The sequence below is a fragment of the Haliotis asinina genome, chromosome 5 (assembly GCF_037392515.1).
Source record: "Haliotis asinina isolate JCU_RB_2024 chromosome 5, JCU_Hal_asi_v2, whole genome shotgun sequence".
Classification (NCBI taxonomy): domain Eukaryota; kingdom Metazoa; phylum Mollusca; class Gastropoda; order Lepetellida; family Haliotidae; genus Haliotis; species Haliotis asinina.
In genome coordinates, this window is record NC_090284.1 from 16,825,178 (window position 1) to 16,849,135 (window position 23,958).

At 40.1% G+C, this 23,958-nt stretch overlaps 1 protein-coding gene and 1 long non-coding RNA gene across 2 annotated transcripts in view; one reads left to right on the forward strand and one right to left on the reverse strand.

The window, feature by feature from the left end:
• LOC137283747 (uncharacterized) overlaps nucleotides 1–23,958 on the reverse strand; it is a 702,566-nt gene that overhangs the window by 523,028 nt on the left and 155,580 nt on the right. The gene's annotated exons all lie outside the window — the stretch shown is intronic.
• LOC137283622 (toll-like receptor 4) lies at nucleotides 13,618–22,203 on the forward strand. Its single transcript, XM_067815216.1, has 2 exons — nucleotides 13,618–13,778; nucleotides 18,589–22,203. Exons 1-2 carry the CDS (start codon nucleotides 13,766–13,768, stop codon nucleotides 21,216–21,218), a joined length of 2,643 nt encoding a protein of 880 aa, XP_067671317.1. The 5' UTR covers nucleotides 13,618–13,765; the 3' UTR covers nucleotides 21,219–22,203.

Consider the following 23,958-nt stretch of genomic DNA (forward strand, 5'->3'; position numbering starts at 1 on the left):
GTCATCAGCAAATATTGCAAGGACAAATTCATTGCTTCCTTTTTCAATACCTTTTATGGTCTTATTATATCTAATAAGGATAGCCAAATTTCTGGACATAGGATAAAAATATAAGGCGACAGCGGGTCACCTTGACAGCAACCTGTGTCTAAGGAAGAAATGTGTTTGCAAATCCATTAACAAGTACCCCAGATTTAACATCTTTAAAAAAGTTCGAATCCACTTCTGGAAACTAAGTTACGTCATATGCTTCCATCACAACACTGCAATGTTATATTTAACAAGCTTTGTGTTAATATGCTACATCCGGTCGCCGTTGTGCGCTTGACATGCTACTAAAACTACACATTGTGCATAACCTTTTTAATACAAGAGGGGTGGTGAGGCAATCTAGTTGTAAAAGCGTTCGTTCGTCACTCCGAAGACCTGGGTTTGACTCTCAAAATGTGTACAGGGTATGAAGCCCATTTCTGGTGTCCCCCGCCTTGATACTGCTAGAATTGGGTTTGGGTTTGTTTCCCACCCGCGTCATGCCATTATGTGACTTATTGTTACCTCTCCTTTAGTTCATGATATAGTGGGATACAACTTGTCGAAACATGGATCTGCACAAGCAGAAGCAAGCACACAGACGCACACGTGCACCCATACAGACACATGCTACACAAGAGCAATGATGCTCAACGCCACGGTAAACAATTTCTCCTCAGCAACTGAGCACATAAAAAGATGAGACACATAAACTTAAGCATTAATTCTGAGAGAAGTTTAGTCAAATCATGAACTTCCTATGTCACGTATGAAATTCCAAAGATTTTTCATCACTGCCGGGTCTTCTGTGCGTCATTCTGAATTTTCTGGTATACAGTGTTCCCAGAAATTATTGAGAAAATCTTTGTTTTTCTTCTAATGATGCTAAGATTGGAAAGGGGCTTTCACTATGCACTAAGCATACTGAATAAGGGAGACAACTCTTGAAGCCTTAGAAGGCAGCTCATTACGTCAAGAGTTATCTCCCTTGTCTGAGCAGACGGCTTCCTATGTTGACATGGCAGAATTTACAGCAAGAGAGAAAAGAAAGCTCTTTCTAGATGATTTTGAAAGGGGTGAGGCTGATGCTAAAGTGATAGCTTGTAGACATGGTATTCCTCTGTCTACAGTATACAGAACTTTGAAGAATATTCAAACAGGAACCGGGATAGAGCACAAAGCAGGGGCAGGTCGGCCTAGGAAATTCAGCGTTGTGGATCGCCGAAGACTTGGGCAGATTGTGAGTAGGGGCAAATTGAAAAGTGTTGAGAACATCAGAAATGAAATGATTAGCAGAGGAAGTCCTCAGGTATGCAATGAAACAGTTAGGCAGGAATTACAGAGACTTAATTGGGTGAAAAAACGTGGAATTCCCTCGCCGTTGATGAAAGATGCACAAAAGGAAAAACGTTTAAACTGGTGTCGGGCTCATGAAAATCAAGATTGGGATAATGTTTTCTTTTCGGCTGAAAGTTCTGTTTGGCTTTTCCCTAATTGTGTGAAAATTTGGACCAAAGATACTGTCAAACCTATCTACCAGCGACCAAAACATAGCCCGAAGTTTCACATGTGGGGTGGCATATCGGCTCGTGGAGTGACGCCATTGTGTGTTTTCACGGGAAACTTGACTAAAGAAAGATACGTTGACATTCTAAATGGTCACCTTCTTCCGACAGCACAAACATTGTATGAAGATGATTGAATTTTCCAGCATAATAATGACCCAAAACACACTGCGCGCTACACAAAACAGTGGTTGTCGGGCGAAAATGTTCAAGTTTTAGACTGGCCCAGTTACAGCCCAGACCTAAACCCAATTGAGAATGTGTGGGGAGTCATGAAGGACAGAATAAACCAAAAGGGACTGAGAAATATTGAAGATATGAAGGCCGAAGTGGTCCAATATTGGGATACCCTGTCACACGATTACCTACAAACTTTGATGGGTAGTGTGCCTAGGCGTATTCAGGCATGCATTGCTGAGCGAGGAGGTCTAACAAAGTACTAAAACAAGACTGAGACTGTAAAAGGATGATGTTTTAACATGTTTATGTAAGTAAAACGCCAGAAGTTAATAAACGTAATGAGTTACATGACGCAACATGATTCTCAATAATTTCTGGGAATACTATATATACTCTTCACACAAAAAATAGGGGATCTTCATTTTTTTAAATGATTTTTTCAAAATATTTAGGAGATTTATCGGATTCAATCAATGTTGATATGATATTATTGAATGTTGTGATAGTGCATCACCATTTGCACTTCCTTACAGCCATAGTTATTTGGAACGTAGTCGCTTTTGAAAGATGATTGGCGTATGGCATGTAATTTGCATGTATATGATTTTCATTTTAAAACAAACGACTAGAAACAAACACTAACAAATGTGTGATGCAAGATGAGTGTCAAAATTCATTGTTCTAAGTGATTTCTCGACCTTCCTTGAAAAACGTCAAAATCAAGAATGGGACCCCACGCACGTGTATGGGGATACTGCGTTGTGCTCGTGCATATCATGCAGTGTTTTTAGAGGAGGAGTGGTAATAGAGGGAAATGGCGGTGCGGTGATAAGATCTCTGTCCTTGAAACGTTTTGCTTACACTTCCTATCCAAACTGAAATTTCATTATCCCATACTTTTTGTGAAGAGTATATATGTGTATGTACTGCATTCTTAGTCTACCCTATATTTCGGTAATAACGAGCTGAAAAGGACCACAGCCAGAGTTATCCACATTTCAACTAAAATGAACAAGCAGTTTGTTGGTCAAAAAGTAAAGACATTTTTAGCCATCAGTTCGTTTTAGGCATGCTCGTTATGAGCATTGTTTAGTATATAAGCCATAAGACATCACACTATTGACCACTGGGACCCCTGTTAACTGCACGTACATCAGGTAACATCTTCGCCACTCAAAAGGACCACTACTTTTAGTTCTTTTTAGCCCTAGTTGTCCTTATTTCAACTGAAATGAACAACAGTTTGTCGGATAAAATTCGTTATAGCCGTCAGTCCATGTAGGCATGTTCGTTATAAGTGTTGTATACAGGTTAAACATAGGTCTTCATGTCACTGACCACTGGGACTCCTGTTAACTGCATGTATATCAGGCAACATCTTTGCCATCGCTTTTATTTCATCCGATCTGTATGTAAAGTAACCAATACAATACTTTTAAACAGCATGTATAGAAATGCATTGAATGACTTGGCTCTCGCATGACCTTCTAAAGAACAAATATCTTACGCTACTTCATCCCTTGTCATCCATCAATTTCTTTAAAGAACGGGAATATAAATACAATCTGCTTTTAAACGATCGGTAATTGTCGTTATTTGGAACATTTTATTACTTTATGGAGATATGCTTCACTGAATCTGCTATAACAGTGCGATTGGTCTTATATTAGTACATTACAGTCACGATATCCACAGACAAATACAGAAACAGACGTCGATTTGGTCCTGGGTATCAAGAGCGGCAGCGCAGGACAATTTCTCATTGGGCACAGCTGATGCTTTTAGATGAATCAACGTTTTGTCTGGACTTCATGTAAAGACTTGGCAGGGTTTGGCGTTGACGTAATAAGTGTTTCCACATCGTTAACGTTATACAGACGATCGTTTTGAGGATGCCTCAGAGAAGTAAGATGGTATCCCGGTGCCTGGAAGAACACCTTAACGTGTTATTCACTGACGTTATTCACTGTTATATACATAACGAAATCTATGGTTGTCTGAAGTTTGTTTGTTGGTTGATTGGTTGGTTTGTTGCAGGTGAATAGTACCAGCCTGTGGAGGAAAGAAGCATGTCGCCGTCAGCATGCGTGCTCCGATCAATAAAGTCACCTATCACGACAATCAAAACAATCGGGTGATCAGGCTTACTATGCAATAGCTGACGTCAGTCACCGTTTCCTGATTACGTTAATCGATACCGTTAGTGCCAATAAGTCTTGAAGTCATGCATCTTGAACATTACGCAGTGTGGCGTTAAAGAACAAATCAACATGATGGGTTTTTTTTCTTGTAACCAGAAATTTCCAGTTACATGAGCAATGGTCACACGCTGAACGTTGAATTACTTGACCCATGGACACATGTTCATGATTAAGTTCGAATCAGAAGACCGGCGGTGCTTTTGCCAGATATTTATCATAAAACGGGTGTTGTCAGTTATACTTGCTTCAGTTGTGTCGTATTTTCGTCATTTTCATTCGCAAGAGTTTTACGTGTGGCACTGTTCGTAAAATCTAAATCACGGGGAAAAGATGCGAGTATAAATGTTTTGATGTCGCGTGTAAGCGTTCGTGGGTGTGCGCGTTTGCGCGTCTGCTTGCAAGGTCTGTTACAGGTTTTAAAGATCTGGGCCTATATTTTCGAAACTCTCTCAGCGCTAAGATAGCCGTAAGTGCTTGCGGCTGTCTTAACACTAAGAGAGCTTCGAAAATCTAGGCCCTGTTCTTTAAGATATCACACCACAGGTTAAAATGTATATCCACCCAGGCATGTTGTACTTACTCAAAGTCAAGCATGCCTCGGTTAATCCCCGAATAACGTACGCCAGGGTAAGAAGAATGATAACACTAATTACAAATCCCCAGTGACTTCACCTCACTACACTGCCTATCACATTATACGTCATACATCCCACGGCGGTGTAATAATCCCTGGGAGTGTAACATAACCCCCCTTGACTTTGAATTGTTACATGATTCACAGGATCTTGTCTTGCTGTCACTGAATGTGATCGTTAAATATTATCGATAACTTCCAACTTACAGTGCCGATATCTGGTTTCGAACCTGCTACCCTTCGGTTATAGGCTGGGTGGTTTTATCGATGTGTAAAAGGAGGTTGTTTGTCAGTCTGAATCGTGCTCTCACAAGACGGGTTCCATGGACAGCCCACATGCAGGACACGGGTAACGCATGTATTGCGCGTGCAAGGCAAGGTGTCGGCTGTCAGTCTCATCCCAGTTGATTTCAACAGTAAATACCAAATATTGAAATTATAATAGTGTAGTCTTTAGTCGGTTTGTAAACTTGATAAATCATAAACCCTCAGACATGTTTTATCCTACACTTATCATTAAAATGCTCAGAGGCGTTTTGAGATGCCCATAGCAGATAGCCTTCTGAGAAGAACGGAAGATGCCCGACTGGTTAACAAATTCTGAGAAATCTGTTTTTGTTTTAGTGGACTTCTTGGCACACGCTTTATCCATGAGTCCACCGAGACGGTTGAATGTCTTTTGACCCTCGAGTAAATTTGCCCAATGTAACCTATAATTCTCACTGTAAATATACCTGTAGAAATGTTTCCAAACTTGATCCAGATGACGGGAAAGAGACCCAACAAATGTCTCTGTGTGATGGTATGGTTTAATCAGTATGAACGGTATTCCGAGGTACATTAGTTCGTTAGTTGCAAAAATAACCTGCCAAGTGAATTAAACCTATTTGAACAATCAAAGAAATCCTGAAAATGCCGTTCCCTTTTCATTTCATGTTTCTCTTACCTAATCCAGAACTTCAAAGGAATTCAAGGTTCACCTCTTCGTGTGAAAGAAAAGTCTTTTGTCACGGTATATGAAAAGTCAGTATGACAAAATGACAATGCAGTCAGTGATGTCTGCCACCTGTTACGTTGTCGGGAAGACAGACACTAGTAATGTACTTCCTAAAAATAATATACTACGAACAAAAACTATGGGAATACCCTAAAATAGTCACATTTAAATTAAAAGGGCTGAAACACAACAGCAAACGCCAACACACAACAGACTTGTGCATGACTTCCCAAGCAACGTGTGGCAATGTTTCCTGTAAAGCCAGCTGTAGACAGTATTGAAGTCTTGCAACGTCTTCAACGTGCCAAAGCGCAGACGTCAAGCGCCCATGACAGAAACAGGGTCATTGCATGGTTACAGGATGAATCCAAAAGAAGCGTTGCTCGCCGTCTTCAGGTATGTCCCTCTGTCACACACAGACTGGGGAACGGGTTCCAGGCCACTGGTAGATTACATGACAGACCACACTTTGTAAGTCTTAGAAAAGCATGAAGGACAGGTGAACAAAGTGTTGTCCTCTAAGCCCTTCAGAACCGATCCACAACTGCCAGTGTCCAGTTACCACAAGCTGCATACGCAGTCTGTCTTCCATATGCACACGCCTGCTGTGTCAGGGTGTTTGAATAATATACGGTGCTGTTGTGTCTCAGAACCTTGTTTTTCGCTGTTTTTGCCAATGTTTCTTTTCACTCAAGCTCCAAAAATATATTGAATCAATTGCTTCAATGCAAGTTCTAACATGTCGTTTAAAGAGCCCATGAAGCACACAAAAAGTTACATTGCAAGTTCTAACATGTCGTTACAAGAGCCCATGAAGCACACAAGAAGTTATATGTACCTCAGAGTATAAACGACGACCCCAGGTTTAAGTGTATTATGGCCAATAAAATTTAGGGTGTTCCCGTGCTTGTTTGTAGCATATTTTAATTTGTATGGGATATGCACAAGTGTTATATTCTATGGACAAATCAGCACCATGATGGCGGAATGTATATTGACAAATCTTAAAAACCTGCTAATTAACCCATTCAACACCGTAGGCCGAAAGAGCGGCCAAGACTTCACCAGTCCTAAGACTGGTCGCATCAAAATGATATATATTTCTAGGAACCTAACTAACATATGAGGCAGGATTAGAATTATAAAACTGTTTTGCAACTTTTCTCGCACACATGCTTCGGCAACGGGTCCACGTGCGAGTTCTCAAGGAGCAAGTTAACAATGTTTGGAGAATATAATTAAACAAATCAGATAAACTGAAGAAAAAAAATCATCAACAGTACTCTTAAAAGTTGTGAAACGACCGTTATAACTTACTACTTCCATCTTTATTGCGCGATTGTGTAAACAGTCTAAGTAAACTTATCCTCAGTATTTTTCGTTACACTCAACTGCTGAGTTTAACAAAAACTTTTGGGAGGTTGCGTCAGGTAACCTTTGAGATTGACCAATCAGAACACAGCTTATCAAATCGCGAAAGTGGACATTCGCTCATACCTTTTGAACTTTTTATCTCGAAAAGGTTCGTACCCGAACGATTCCGAAAGCTATATAGCGTACCCTCACTTCCGGGTGATGCACACGGCGTACGTACAACCATGACAACAGTGAGTAAACAGTCGCTGAAAACAGTGCAACATTCAAGGATGTTATCTTGTGGAAATATTAGGTAATGCTAACCATGTCAACAGAAAACCCAAAAGCGTATATACTGCAGGTCAAATAACTGTGTTATATGCGGATTTTTGTTTGTGGCGAGATCTGTGTCAGTGAGCTAAGTCTCTCCGATTCCTAAATAGTGGCCGTTGTCTGATTGGTTAAATCTATTTAACCGTCTCGCGTTTGATTGGTCATTGGTCGCTCAAAGGTTACCCGAAGTGACCTTCTACTAGGTTTTCTTAGAAACTGTGGTGGAGTGTAAAGAAATACACTGAGACTAAGTTTACTTAGACTGATCGTGTAATGTAATTCAAGTGACTTTTGTCGCTTCGAACTTCACGCTCGGACACGATGTTTAGTGCTAAAATATATGCATAAAACTTTCTTGTCACGGGTCATAACCAAGCACGACATGTCCTGTAAGTTCCATAATATAAGTATATGTGGTGATTTTGTGTATAACCCGTTCAGAATAGTATGATATTACCCAAAACGTTCCTCTGAATCTACAGGTTTTCGTTTACGAGGACCGTGTCCATTGCTGTTATCTGATTCAGGTCAAGTGTCTGATTTTGACCAATCATGATCCTTATTGCAGACTGAGCCGAAAAAGCGTCATTAGAAACCAATCTGCATCCAATAAAATAGCTTCTGACAACTATGAGAATATTCTTGGGAAGGGTACAGTGATATTGTTGATGTTCAGAACTTTCAAACGATATCCGCCATCAATCGTCTCACTTTGTTCATACGACGCTTCGAAAACGGAGGTACTTCACGCCGTTGTATCACGTTACCGAACGGAATGCCACAGATATTGGGAAATACGCGTCCATACATATTATTTTCAAAAATCATTTCATAATAATTTTCTCACTGTGTGAAAATGAAAATATGAAAGAAAAAGGAGAGGGGATACCATGACATGTTACAAATGAAAAAATATCGCCCCAGTTTTTGCTTCTTCGTGGTTTAACTGGACATATAAATGTGAACCTGCATTTTGATTAAAAATGAACTTATTTAAGTGTAGTCGTATTACGTGAATAATATGATAAAAATAACTTTCATATTAATAAACAGAAGGATTAGACATTTCATATGGTGTATGATATGTAGTAGAAGTATGATTAATGAGCTGATATTTTCTTTGATAAACATAGGCTTCATCTATGACCTCAGGGTCTCAGTGTCAGGGAAGTATGTGCCTCTGGTTGACTGGTGTTGAAAGAGTTATGTTCACAAGGCATTGATGTTTGGAATCGCAAGAACTGATGACTTAGTTATTTGCTTGATAAAGGTGGTGGGATTTCAAAACGTCGCATCCACTAAAATAACAATTTGTCTATTCATAAAAAAGTGTTCCTCTTTATTGTACGGTAGTGAAACTGACTACCAGAGGCTATTACCATGGTGAAATGAATGCGTATGCATTTACATGAATAGCCTCAAGAATGTTCGTGTGGTGATGTGAATGAGTTTAGTATATCATCAAAGGGAGGTAAACCAGAAATGTTTTCTATGATATTTACAAATTCGGAGAGACTGAAGAATATGGTTGTGGTGCAAGTAACATATAAACATGGCGGATCTTGGATTCGTAATCCTTCACACATGTCTGTCAAGTCCAATTAACGAAACTCTGCCCTGATTCTATGTCTGTCCGCTCTTTCCACATGGGACAATCACCGAGTTGATATTTATCGTTGCCATACAGGGAATTCATGCATGACTCTTGTCAGTCTCGAATCACATCATTCGATGAGACAGACAGCGTACTTTGCAACCTCCAGTTCAGTAACACCAATTCTGTGTCGAATAATTAAACTGGAAAACAATACGTCACTGCACTTTGAAACCTACATGGTCGATGAGATAATTACGTCATATACATTTGTTTACGATCTTTATGTACAGTCTACATAGTACATGCCGAGTACACGTGGGTGAGGTAGTCTAGTTATGAAAGTGTTCGTTCGTCACGCCGATAACCTGGGTTTGACTCTCAAAAAGTGTACATTGAAGGCCAATTTCTGGGGTCCCTCGCCTTAATACTGCTGAAATTTGCTAAAAGCGGCGTAAACCTATACTCACTCATGCACTCCAATGCAAGACCGCTTGAAACGCAGAAGGCTGGGGTTTGCTTCCAAGATGCGTCATGCCAATATGTGACATATTGTTACCCCATCTTTAATTCATCAGTAAGTGGGATAAAACTTTAACTCATCGAAACATAGACCTGTATCAACAGAGACAAACAGATGCACACGCACACTCTGTGCATACTCACAGGCACATCAATACAGACATTGCTACACAAGAGCAATGATCCCCATCACCTGAGCACATTGGTGTTGAGATATATCAATCTAAGTATTAATTTTGACAGAAGTTTCGTAAAATACTTAACACCTTATGCTAGTTATGAAAGTGTAATCATTTGTCGGGGTCTTCAGTGCATCATTTTGAATTTTCATGCAGAAATATGCGGGTATTTCATTCTTAGTCTACCCTAAACTTTGGTAATAACTAACTCAAAAGGACCACTACTTTTAGTTCTTTTTAGCCCCAGTTGTCCTCATTTCAACTGAAATGAACAACAGTTTGTCGGATAAAATTCGTTATAGTCATCAGTTCGTTGTAGGCATGTTCGTTATAAGCGTTGTTTACTTGTTAAACATTGGTCATCATGTCACTGACCACTGGGACTCCTGTTAACTGCATGTATATCAGGCAACATCTTTGCCATCGCTTTTATTTCATCCGATCTGTATGTAAAGTAACCGATACGATACTTTTAAACAGCATGTATAGAAATGCATTGAATGACTTGGCACTCGCATGACCTCTAAAGAACAAATATCTTACGCTACTTCATCCTTTGTCATCCATCAATTCCTTTAAAGAATGGGAATATAAATACAATCTGCTTTTAAACGATCGTTAAAAGTCACATGCGGCCAAAAAAGCAAACATGATTAAAACACAATTATCACTTATTCATGACATATAATATACACTGCCGCCTGTAAAAAACCAAATGAACAAAATTATAAGCGCACAATTGCGATTCAAAGGTGCAATATTTTGTACTTGGGTTTACTTCCCTCGAAACGAAGCCCTCGGGAGATCGAACCCAGTCATGGCGGGTAGGAGTGCACTCAAGTATAACGACGGCTTCCGACTGGCTGGTTCATTTGCTGATACGTTGGTGGCTCATTGTGTGTATAGAAAGATCATCTGTTTGATGGGCATTTTAGAAGTATGGCGTGTCACAAGAAAGTATGATTCTTTATGGATAACAACTTCATTTATTCTACTTGATGCGTCGTTCCAGTATGGATTCACATACCGTTGTCAAACAAAATCATTTACACTAAAAGAAGTTGTTATCCATAAAGAATGTATATAGAGATATTGGATTTTGGAAATACATGTTCTCTGAATTTGCGTTCGATCCAAGCAAAAATCATTTCAGTAGAGATGGTGAACTACTGCGCGGCTAGAAACTGTCCTTCGTCCAAGTACAAACCAGGACTTGAAACTGACAAGAGTTTGCACCAGTTTCCGCCAGATGCTGTCATCCGAGAAAAATGAAGGTAGTTTGTTTGCAACCCACAGACATAAAAAAACATGTCATGTGTCCATGTGTATGTAGGTTTGCCTAATTACATAATGTGGCAGAGACAGGAATGGGGTGCACGAGTCATAAATCAATTTTAATTTGTTTATGGCGTGTAGCCTGATAGGTTTTAATATCAAACTGCATGTGGTCAATGATTGAAGCTGTGTATTGCATATTCATGTTGTCTTTAGCAGACAGGCAGGCAGATATATAGGTGTCAATAAGCCAGACATTGAGCTTTCTCTGTGAAAGAAGCTGCTTACCACAATCAATAAGTTTTTTTAAGTAAGGAGTAGATTATTTACTTGTCTGTGCACATAACCATGATTAGACTACTGCTCACGACCTCACACTCCGGGCATGCATAATGTTCAAGCTCTACGAAACTATTTACTGCGCGTGCGTTATGGGCGCAGCGCAGCACTGCTGTTGAAACCACTTTTTCCCCCAGCGCTGGGGGAAATTTAGTGAATCGTTTGAACTCCGATTTCGCGGGCTTTTCTTCATCGCGTTTGTTTTTCAACTTTATAGGTTGAATTGGCATTTTTTATGATTTGTTTCGGTAAGTGCATACCGAAAGGTATCAGGATCTGCAAAGTTGTGTTTTACCATGCATGTGACCTTTAACTGTAGGTATTGGAACATGTTATTGCTTTAATGAGATATATTTCATGGATTCTGCTACAATAAGGCACTGATTGTACTGATTCTAACAAGGCAAGTGGTGTGTGTGTATGTGAAGTAAGTGTATCTGTGTGTGTGAGTGTGTGTGTGTGTATTTTGTTTTGTTTTGTTTTGTTTTGTTTTGTTTGTTGTTTGTTTTGTTTTTTGTTTTTTTGTGTGTGTGTTTTTTTTGTTTTTTGGTTGTTTTTTTATGAGGGAGAAGGGGGGGGGTTGTAGCTGAACGAAGCATGTCGCCGTCAGTAAGCGTGCTCCGATCATTGTTATCACCTATCACGACAATCAAAACAATCGAGTGATCATGCTTACTATGCAACAGCTGACGTTAAACCACAAATGGGTAGTAAGGTGGTCCAAAAAAAGTCTGTATGTGATGCTATGATTTAATCATTATGAACGGTGTTCCAAGTTAAATGATTTTGCTTTCTGAAGATGAGGAAGAACAAATTAATCTGCCAGGTGAATTAAATCTATTTGAGTAATCAAAAGAAATCCTGAAAAAATCCAGAAATGGCGTGTCTGTTTCATTCTATATTCCTCCTACTTCACCCGGCACTTGAAAGGAATTCAGGGGAAATGTGTACTTCTCAAAGTTCATAGCTCAGTGTGGAGGAAAAGTCCTTTGCTACTGTGTATAAAATATCACATCACATGACACATGGCAAGTTGACAATGCAGTCTGCAACCTGTTACGTTCTTCCGTTGTCAGTAAGACAGACGCTAGTATTTTACTTCCTAAACTTAATATTTTTTTTAGAGAATATGCACCAGTATTCTCGTGACAAATTGGTGCCACGATAGCAGAATGTATTTCGAAGCATCATATAAAAAACTGCTTAATAAGTTCGTAATGTTAATATTTGTTATGCAAGAGCGGACCATTTTACAGGAAGAACGCCAGTATGGCGAGTGTGGCTTGATAATGGTGTTAGGATCTACACAGAAACGTCCACTGCAATAAAAAGTATTAAAAAAGTGTTCCTCTTTAAAAGTGTCTATTGGAGCCGTCGAACTGACAATAACACGGGCATTCTCTCTCTACACATTCAGACACAAGTCAGTGGATCATCTTCGCAAGTACGCCTCTCTCTACACATTCAGACACAAATCGGTCGATCATTTTCAAATATACACCTCTCTCTCATTCATACACACATGGATCATTTTCCCATACGTCGTATACGCCTCTGTCTACGTGCATATGGATCATTTTTACATATGCGTCTCTCGCTATATACATTCAGACATATATGGATCACTGTACATTCACACACACGAAGATCACTTTCACAGGTACACATATAGATAATATTACTGTCTACATATTCACACACATATGAATCATTTCCACATATACCCCTTTCTCTACACATTCACACACATATAAATCATTTTCACATATACCACTTCCTCCACACATTCACACACATATGGGTCATTTTCACATACATTGTATTGCCTCTGTCTGGGCATCTACACACATATGCCCCTTTCTCTACTATTCAGGCACATGTGTATCAGTTTCACCCACCCCCCACCCCTACTCATTCAGACACATGTGTGTCTCTTTCACATAAACCCCTCTCTCTACTCATTTAGATATGTGTATCAGTTTCACATAAACTCCCTCTCTACTCATTCAGACACATGTGTGTCAGTTTCAGATAAACCCTTCCCTCTACTCATTCAGACACATTTATGTCAGTTTCACATGTGTACCTCTCTCGCTCTGCTTATTCCAAAACATGTGTATCAAGTTTCACATGTAGCCCTCTCTCTACTCATTCAGACACATGTGTATCAGTTTCACATGTACCCTCTCTCTCTACTCATTCAGACACATGTGTATCAGGCTCACACAACCCTTTTTTCTGCACATTCAGACACATATGGGTCATTGTCTTTACAAAGGAATCGTCATTAATCATATATATTAGCTACCAATATGTCTGGACATATTCTTTAATTGTTTTGACTATTGTTTCAAAATGCCCATCGACTGCATATATGCACGGAAAACGGAAATCACGTCATTAAGAGGCTGCGCTTGTTCGTCCATTGTATGCAGATAAGGGGAAGTGAAAAACATCACTCCTGACAAGAAACCTTCCTGGTTATCTGGGACGCTTAAATAGTCGATGTGGAAAACCGCTGTTCAATGTTCATTGCTGTTAGTGGCTGTCGGGCTCAGTCATGGTGTATTTCAGTAAGTATTTATTCCGTTCCAACCTAATTTAGAGTGCTACGTCTGGTGATTTGATTACTGATATAGAGGATACTAAACGACTCTGGTTATGGTTATATCACATTCATTAAACTAGTTGATGATTCGGTATCAAACGAGTGAAAGCGAGTTTGATACAAAATCTTTCACGAGTTTAATAAAAATGGTATTTCACGGAAGCGAGTTTAGTGTTCTGTTTATTACTTTCCCATATAGACTGACAGACAAGTGCCCACTCTGTGATGACTCTCGACTTTTCCTCGATTAGAGCACGGTCTAACACCACTGCGACAGGGGTATTAGCATTGTGCAACATATGTCATATTCGGGATTTCACTTTTTTAGTAAAGTACAAATTCTAGTACTTTTTTGGTTGAGTACCGGTGGCTGAGCGGGCTAGGCGGCTGACTTTGCGTGCTGGCGATTAGGTGGTGCCTGACTCTGAGGGTGAGGGTTCGAATCCCGGATGGGACTCAAACAAATGACGTCATACGTCAACTGGTATTACATTAGTGTAACATTATTCAATTATTAATTTGTAGTGAGGTTGATCCAATGACTTATCAACATTCTACCATAATCGCGTTTTTAAGATTTAAAAAAGAACATACTGTGTTGGCAAATCAGAGGTATATAACGTGATTATATACTTCCGAAGTAATTTGATAAACCAATCACAATCAAGTATTTACTGACGTCATGGTTCAATATACGTTGTCTTCGTAAAGGATCTTTCATATTTCAGAAACTTTCATTCCTTGCTTTGAGTCCATGCAAGCTTTTAAACTTTGGACCTTTAGCAATGTTAAACCGATCACTGAATCTCACCACCTTGAGCAATGATTAATAATAAGCAGTATCAGTTAAAAACCAAGTTTGCCGTAAGTGCGATCTTGGATATTATTGTCAAGTTGATCTGACTTCGGAGTATTCATTGTTGAGCTAACGTGACCCACAAGTAAGAGTTTAGCTTATAATCTTTCATTTGTTGCGGAGACTGGATACAGTTACCGTGGGGCACCGACAGGGGAATATTCGAGGTCTGTTTGAGGCACTAGTCTTAGTCCCATGCTTCAAAATGTACCCTTTTAATCTCATTATCATTTTGATTCGTAAGACACATCTCTTGAAGAATGTTTTGAGGTACACAAAGGGGAAATGGTGTTGTATTTGTGCAAACATCACCCGTGGAGAATAGCAAATATGCCCTAGAGATCATTTAAAACGGAAATATGGACTGAAACGGGTTTTCAGGAATACATGTTTGTGTTAATAGTTTATTGACGATTATGCTGTCGTTGAGTGGACCGACTGGTCAAGCATATATGCCTTCATATAGCTGGAATACTGCTGGGATGATCTATATACTACGGCAATACAAATATTTTCCTTAGTGAAAATCTAATTCAAGTATTAACACTGACGGAAAGATTAAAACCGAAACCATTCAACAATAACTATGTGTTTAAAGGTAATTCAAGCAGGAATTGTTAGGTCACAACACATAGTAGCATGATGCGTACCAGGAACTTGTGATCGTGGTTAGCAAAACCCAGGTTGCCCCGATTATTAAACATGTTTTAGTGAGGAAATAAAAACATGGTCACATCACAGACAGGTCATAACCACATTAATATATCAATCAAGCTGTGCATGCAGTATCAACGGGGGCACACTCCAGACAGTTCATGGTCACGTAATTGTAATTAATCAAGCTGTGCATGCAGTAACAACGGGGACACACTCCAGACAGTTCATGGTCACATAAATGTAATTAATCAAGCTGTGCATGCAGTAGCAACTTGGGCACACTCCAGACAGTTCATGGTCACATAAATGTGATTAATCAAGCTGTGCAAGCAGTAACAACGGGGGCACACTCCAGACAGTTCATGGTCACATAAATGTAATTAATCAAGCTGCGCATGCACTAGCAACGTGTTCACACTCCAGACAGTTCATGGTCACATAAATGTAATTAATCAAGCTGTGCATGCAGTAACAACGGGGGCACACTCCAGACAGTTCATGGTCACATAAATGTAATTAATCAAGCTGCGCATGCAGTAGCAACTTGGGCACACTCCAGACAGTTCATGGTCACATAAATGTGATTAATCAAGCTGTGCAAGCAGTAACAACGGGGGCACACTCCAGACAGTTCATGGTCACATAAATGTAATTAATCAAGCTGCGCATGCACTAGCAACGTGTTCACACTCCAGACAGTTCATGGTCACATAAATGTAATTAATCAAGCTGTGCATGCAGTAACAACGGGGGCACACTCCAGACAGTTCATGGTCACATAAATGTAATTAATCAAGCTGTGCATGCAGTATCAACGGGGCCACACTCCAGACAGTTCATGGTCACGTAATTGTAATTAATCAAGCTGTGCATGCAGTAACAACGGGGACACACTCCAGACAGTTCATGGTCACATAAATGTAATTAATCAAGCTGTGCATGCAGTAGCAACTTGGGCACACTCCAGACAGTTCATGGTCACATAAATGTGATTAATCAAGCTGTGCAAGCAGTAACAACGGGGGCACACTCCAGACAGTTCATGGTCACATAAATGTAATTAATCAAGCTGTGCATGCACTAGCAACGTGTTCACACTCCAGACAGTTCATGGTCACATAAATGTAATTAATCAAGCTGTGCATGCAGTAACAACGGGGGCACACTCCAGACAGTTCATGGTCACATAAATGTAATTAATCAAGCTGCGCATGCAGTAGCAACTTGGGCACACTCCAGACAGTTCATGGTCACATAAATGTGATTAATCAAGCTGTGCATGCAGTAACAACGGGGGCACACTCCAGACAGTTCATGGTCACATAAATGTAATTAATCAAGCTGCGCATGCAGTAGCAACTTGGGCACACTCCAGACAGTTCATGGTCACATAAATGTGATTAATCAAGCTGTGCATGCAGTAACAACGGGGACACACTCCAGACAGTTCATGGTCACATAAATGTAATTAATCAAGCTGTGCATGCAGTAGCAACTTGGGCACACTCCAGACAGTTCATGGTCACATAAATGTGATTAATCAAGCTGTGCAAGCAGTAACAACGGGGGCACACTCCAGACAGTTCATGGTCACATAAATGTAATTAATCAAGCTGCGCATGCAGTAGCAACTTGGGCACACTCCAGACGGTTCATGGTCACATAAATGTAATTAATCAAGCTGTGCATGCAGTAACAACGGGGGCACACTCCAGACAGTTCATGGTCACATAAATGTAATTAATCAAGCTGTGCATGCAGTAACAACGGGGGCACACTCCAGACAGTTCATGGTCACATGAATATAATTTACCAAGCTGCGCATGCAGGAGCAACTTGGGCACACTCCAGACAGTTAGTGGTCGCATAATTGTAAATAATTCGGAAATAAAAAACAGTAGAAACAATGGCACGCAACAGACAGTTCATGGTACCATCAAAGTAGTTAATCAAGCATTCTACCATGGCTTGTGATTGCTAAGTGATTATAAAAGTATATTTTAGTTATAAAGCCACACGCTACACGTTCGGTTTTAAATCAAATTTCGAGCTATTATAGTTTTGTTATATACCTCTGATTTTCCAACACAGTGTTTTAAACTTCTAAATAAATACAATAGAAACAGTGGCGTACAATTAACATACACTTCATGGCAGCCTGCTTCCCCGGGTCTGTGACATTTAGTTCCTTTCAAACCTTGAAATTTCCAGTGTTTTCTCGTTGCTTTGCATATTTCATTGTTGTTTCAATCTTCATAAGGGAACTTACAGGTACAACAAAATTATGGAACTAACAGGTGAATACTTTGATATAAAAGTAGCTCTTATTTGGCCTATGGTGCCGAGGTCCTGGGATTCTGTCAGAAAGATAATTTTGAATTCTGGTGAATGTATGCAGTATCCCCAATATACCCTAGCATACGAAAGGGTAATAAAGTATTGGTTACAATTATTATTATCATTATTATTATCATTCTCCTCTTCTCGTTATTCTCGACTTCCACAAAACTGAAAGTCGGACAACTGGTAGTCTAGACTGCGTACTTTGTGCACCCCTCTGATAAGTGTAAATTGCCACGGGGGGGAGGAGGGGGGGGGGGTGTACACAAAGTACTCAGTCTAGACTACCAGTTGTGCGACTTTCACTTTTTTGCGGAAGACGCGGTGGCAGAGCGGGCAAGGAGCTTTGTGTGCTGGCGATTAGGTGCTTGACTCTGAGGGTGCGGGTTCGAATCCCGGATGGGACTCAACCAAAAAAAGTACTAGAATTTGTACTTTACTAAGAAAGTGAAATCCCAAATATGACATATGTTGCACATGATCTCTTGTACAGATTTGGAGTTTTGTTTGGGATCCGGAATTTGTCTATTTTCGTTTTTTGTTAAACTTTTGTGACGGCTTAAATGTATGCATAAGCATAATCGGGGCAGTTCACTTGAAAATGGCAGCAACTCTATGCCGCAATCTCATTATAAAATATCATTTTCCAAGGAATTGTATTTAAATCGAATTAATGTGAAGTAGTTTAGAGTAGCCCTCGGTCAGTTTAGATGTTTGTTTACATCAGCCACGTATCGAAACTGGTTGAGTTAGTTTAGTTTTACGCCGCACTAAGTATTATTCAAGTTATGTGGCTGCGGTCTGTAAATAATCGAGTGTGGACCAGACAATCCAATGATTAACATCATGAGCATCAATCTGCGCAATTGGGAACCGATGACATATGACAACCAAGTCAAAATTCGATTTCTTTGTCTTTCAGATACTTTCCATGTTGTCATCTGCGGGGCCTTTCTTCTCGCGGCGATCCAGAGTGTCAAGCTTACTGCAAGTGACATCAACAATGTCGATCAACCAAGATGCAATCTCAGTGACGACAACAAACTCGTAAACTGCAGCCATCTCCACCTAACGTCTCTGTCCGACGTTACAATTCCTCATGAAGTTAACATCCTTCTCCTCGACCACAACAGTTTATCACGGATACGAAAGTCTGAATTTACGAGATTTCGAAATTTGTCTTATCTTGACCTTTCCCACAACGCCATAACCGCCATCGAGGATGATGGTTTTCTAAACATGAGCAGCCTGGAATTCCTCAGCTTAGCGCATAGCATTATCGAACCATCGGTGTTGACAGGTGAGGTATTTAGAGGTTTAACCAATCTCAAAACTCTCAGGCTCAATAACAACAATATGACTGAATACCCTAACGAAGCCCTGAGCAAGCTTACTTCCTTAGAGGCGCTCTTCATTAATGGCGTTGTAGATGGGGAATTCGGAGAGGGGTTTAGGAATCTTACAAAACTAACTAATCTAACGATCTCCGGAAACAACGGATTTTGTAACCAAACAACATTGTCGAACTCTACATTTGTTAACACTGTTTTCTTGGAAAACTTAGACGTATCAAAATGTTCTGTTTCTCGCATAGAAAAAGATGCTTTCTCGCCACTGACAAAACTAAGAAGTCTTGATATCTCTGACAATGTTAAACTCGGGTTTAAATCCTTCGGCAACGGAACCTATGGGCTTCAATTCACGAACATATCAACCCTGAAAGCCAACAAAATTGTGGTAAAGCATACAAGCTGTGTTGTCATTCGTAAAGCACATGTTCTTCACCTCAGCAACACCTCACTAGAAAAGCTGCACCTTGATGATAACGAAATCGAGAATATTGGAAAGGGTGTCCTGCAGCTGTTGCCACCCACTCTTCGATTCGTATCTGCCCAGAGGAATAAATTCAGCTACGGACACTATCTGCAAGACTTGGATTCTCTGACGGGACTAGAGGAAGTTTGGTTAAGTGGAATATCATACCCAATTGTTGTTCCGAACGTTGATACTTTGGATGACGATATGGATGCCCAGTTTGAGACGCCATACTGTTTCCATGATGAGACAGACGAACGTGATATTCTGGCAAGTGAACTACAGTCTCGCAGTGTCTGGTACGAACCAGACACAATCAGTGATTCTCCCCGGCCTCCTTTCAACTTATCACTTCCACCGAATCTGCAGAAGATAGTGTCAAACTTCACCCAGATGATCTTCTCAATCGGGATTATTCACTTCCAAGCATCAAACCTGTCGTATCTTGATCTGTCCAGCAATCTTGTTCTCTTCGACAGTGGAACTATAAGAGGACTAGATAACGTGACATACATAGATCTTTCCAATAATCTAGCCAGGAGAATGTCTACCAGCTTACTCGAAAACTGCTTAAAACTTCGTACCTTGAACATTTCCTATAATTTCTTCGGTTGGCAGATACAGAACGATACGAAAGGTGAAATATTCAAAAGCCTGACTCAACTGACAAAGTTGGTGATATCCAATAATGACATGAAATCTATGAGCGGCGATGTATTGCGAGATCTGCGTTCCTTAAAGATATTAGACGTGTCAAACAACGGTATGTACTCCTTCGGGCCTAGCATCCGTAACTCGATTCACCTCCAGCTTATTGACTGCTCGTATAACCAAATCAAGTGGATGTCAAAACGTGTTATTGCTGACATAAGCGAAATTAAATCCAAAGTTCCAAACTTAACATTACACCTTCGAGGCAATCCACTCTCCTGTTCATGCAATCAGCTCCCATTTCTCAAATGGCTTCTCACATCGGGGGTAACACCTGATGACATGAGCGGCTACTATTGTCTAATGCCGGACACGCGTCGAAGAAACATCTCAGACAAGGCGGACTTTAAGAAATTGATCGATGAGCAGACCTCGATGTGTCAGAACAATTTCGGGCTTGCTCTAGGATGTGCATCCATTGTGGTTGCGTCTATTTCTTTGATGATTTCTGCAATCCTGTATCGCTACAGGTGGAAACTTAGGTACCTATATTACGCTGCAAGGTTGCGCTACATTAAGGACAATGAATATGAGGAGGAGCAGGATGAGTTCCTGTTCGACGCGTTTGTCTCCTACGCCGATGAAGATCGTGGGTTTGTCATAAATGATATGAGAGCGCATTTGGAACACGATACCGGCATGACGCTAAACATCCACCATCGAGACTTCATGCCAGGAGAACCCATTGCGTCAAACATTGTCGGGGCCATCAAGAAGAGCAGGAAGACTCTGGTGGTTCTGTCCCAGAACTTCCTTAACAGTTACTGGTGCACTTACGAGCTCCGCATGGCCCAGATGGAGAGCATCAGTAGCGGTAGGGACCTCATCATCATCATCATGTATGAGTCGGTACCCGCAAAGAACATTCCCCCCGAGTTCCTCCATATGTTGCAGTCTGATTCCTACATTGAGTACCCCCATGATGAAGGCAACAACAACATCTTCTGGCAGCATGTAGCTCGAGCCTTAAGATATCGATCACATCGCCAGAATTCGACGAGTTCATCATTACAAACCGCCCCATAGTGACAGTGTGACTTAATATATTTTCCTTGATAGATGACAATATAGTAAAAATATTGCTTCAAATTATGGTTAAATGTGGAGTTTGGTGATTGTGTTAAGATACGTTTGTTGTAAATTTATCATTTGAGGATTACGACTAGATGTACCCAATAAACCCTAGAAACACGATCTCACAAAGGGATTCATCCGTATCCCCTTTAAATATAGTCCATACGTTTAATTAAACTTGGACTACGACATCAGTCTTGTAACACAATTGATATAGTCATATAACGCATTTTTTTATGATGGGGAAAAGCATGGTTAATTAATGATCATTAAAAGCAATATGTCTGTTGATAACACCTATAAGCGAAGTGTTTTCAGATATCGCAAGGATAATATTATTTAAGAGTCTTGTAGGAAACGCTGTAGTTTGTATATGTATGGCCGTAAAAAGAGAAGGTATTGTATATAATGAGTCTACGTCATTTTGTTGGTAATACCAATTACCATGACATGTTTTAACGATACCACATGATGTTCTGCAAAAGAGAAAGAGACGAAAAAGTGGTTTCACAAGAATACTTTTTGTATTGTAATATATGTACATATAACCGGAAGACTGAAATACAGTGGACGCTGCTGAATTGTTGAGCTGATGATAAATGTACAGGCCATGAACAGGACTGAAATTTTGTGCCGTTGTTGACAACCTGCCGGAATGGACAGATGCCGGTTTGGACAGCTTTGTCTGTAAACTGTTAACCTTGGCACTGCTCGAGGTTCACCATGGCACACGTGAAACAATCGAACGCCAGGACGAAGATCATCTGTTCTCAGTAGGTTGTTCGTTCGTTCGTTCGTTTGTTCGTTCATGTTTATTTCTTCTAAAATGCTTGTGTTGATGCAAAGATACATATGTGATCAGCTCAGATATGTGTCATGTATGTGTCATGATGTATATAAGTGTATTTACTTTGCAAATTAAAGATAGTTCCAGGAATTTAATTTAGTTTGTTGTTTAACGCTGCACTCAAAACATATTCCAGCTAAATGGCTGCGGTCTGTAAGTCATCGAGACAACCCAGTGAAAAACAGCATGAGCATCGCTGTACGTAATTGGGATACGATGACATGCATCAAACAGGTCAGCGAGTCTGACACCTGATCCCGTTAGTCTCGTTATAACGGGCATTGGTTGCTGAAGACCAAATCTAAAATACACCAAAATTTCCGTATTGCGATATATTGCAATATGTGTATTAACGGTTTTACGTGAAAAAATGGCACTGGCCAGTGTCGGGGCCCAGATTTGATTGTAGAAGGGATACATTGAAAATTTTCCAATTAGAGACTGCGCTCTAAACTTTGGAACTCGCGCGAAAAATGCGTCTGCCGATACCAATCTAATTTTTTTATTTACTAGTATAGTGATTAAATGTCACGCAAATGCAATTGTGTAACCAATAAACATTCTCGAAACTGTTAGTGTATAATAATATAAAGGAAATATATCATCACGGAAATTACCGATCAGGGTCACGGAAATTGCCGATCATATCGGGTGAACCGGTTCGCAAAAAGTGTAACGCAATATGTAGTATTGTGAAGTTCGTATGGCAAATCAAACGAATTGAACATAATGACCAAGGTCGAGTTAACCCTGAACCAAATTATGTAAAGATCGATGTCATGCGTATCGAACCGCCAGCCCATCCATTGTGTCAGCTCGTACAAGAATACTTTGATGTAGACTTATATTTTAAAAATATCATGTTCGCTAATTGTCAGAACAGTTTCAGATCTGTGTAACAGGCAAGATAATATTATTAAACATTATCCTTACAAATTAGTGATGACACCAAGTGAAGGTTTGTTGGGTCTGCATTCCATCCGATTCTCATTTTGTCGACATGCAAGACGTAGGCTACTGAAGATAAAACCGGATAAGATTCACAGGAAGTACTGAAGTCATTCTCAGTTGACTCTGTTGACATCAACGACGCACCCGAAGCCGACAAGAACAGCTAGAGGGCTCTCATTTTACCTGCCTATATTGTGGACACGTACTCACTGTCATAATGTTTGCGCTATGTTGTTTATTTGCGAATCCAAAAGGGTAGGGCGAATGTGTGCAGGGGTGATGATTGAAACTCGTTTGTAAAGGAAGTGTGCACCACTACCCTAGCTCCCGATGTAATGAGAGATGTCAGTTAAGTCAGTTAAGTTTTACTCCGCACTCAGCAATATCCCTTGCTTTATGTCGGAGATCTGAAAATAATCGAGTTTGGACCAGACAATCCAGCAATCAACAGCATGTGCATCGATCCACGGAACTCCTACACGATGACATGTGTCAACCAAGTCCTCGAGACTGACCACCAGATCCCGTCAGTCGCGCCTTGAGACTATGAATACGATACATTCAAAACCCGACAAGCAAATGTTAAATATTTCCGTGTTACTAATAGCGGAAGTCATATATAATATACAATGAAAGTCACAAATACAAATGGCTAAGCGTACTTTCATGTCCTTTCATAACCTTTCGCTGAAGTGTGAAATTCAATCGTGCACAAGCAAAATCCATTGAAGGCTTACTTGCAATATTTAGGGTTTATATATACCGTTTCCTGTATTACAGGCGCTTTTCAAAGAGTAACATATTTCTGTCGGTTAATCATATAATGTATATTTCATGATTATCTACGTTAATTGATGATCTCAGTGCCTGTAGTGAGGGGTCTTTATTCGTCTA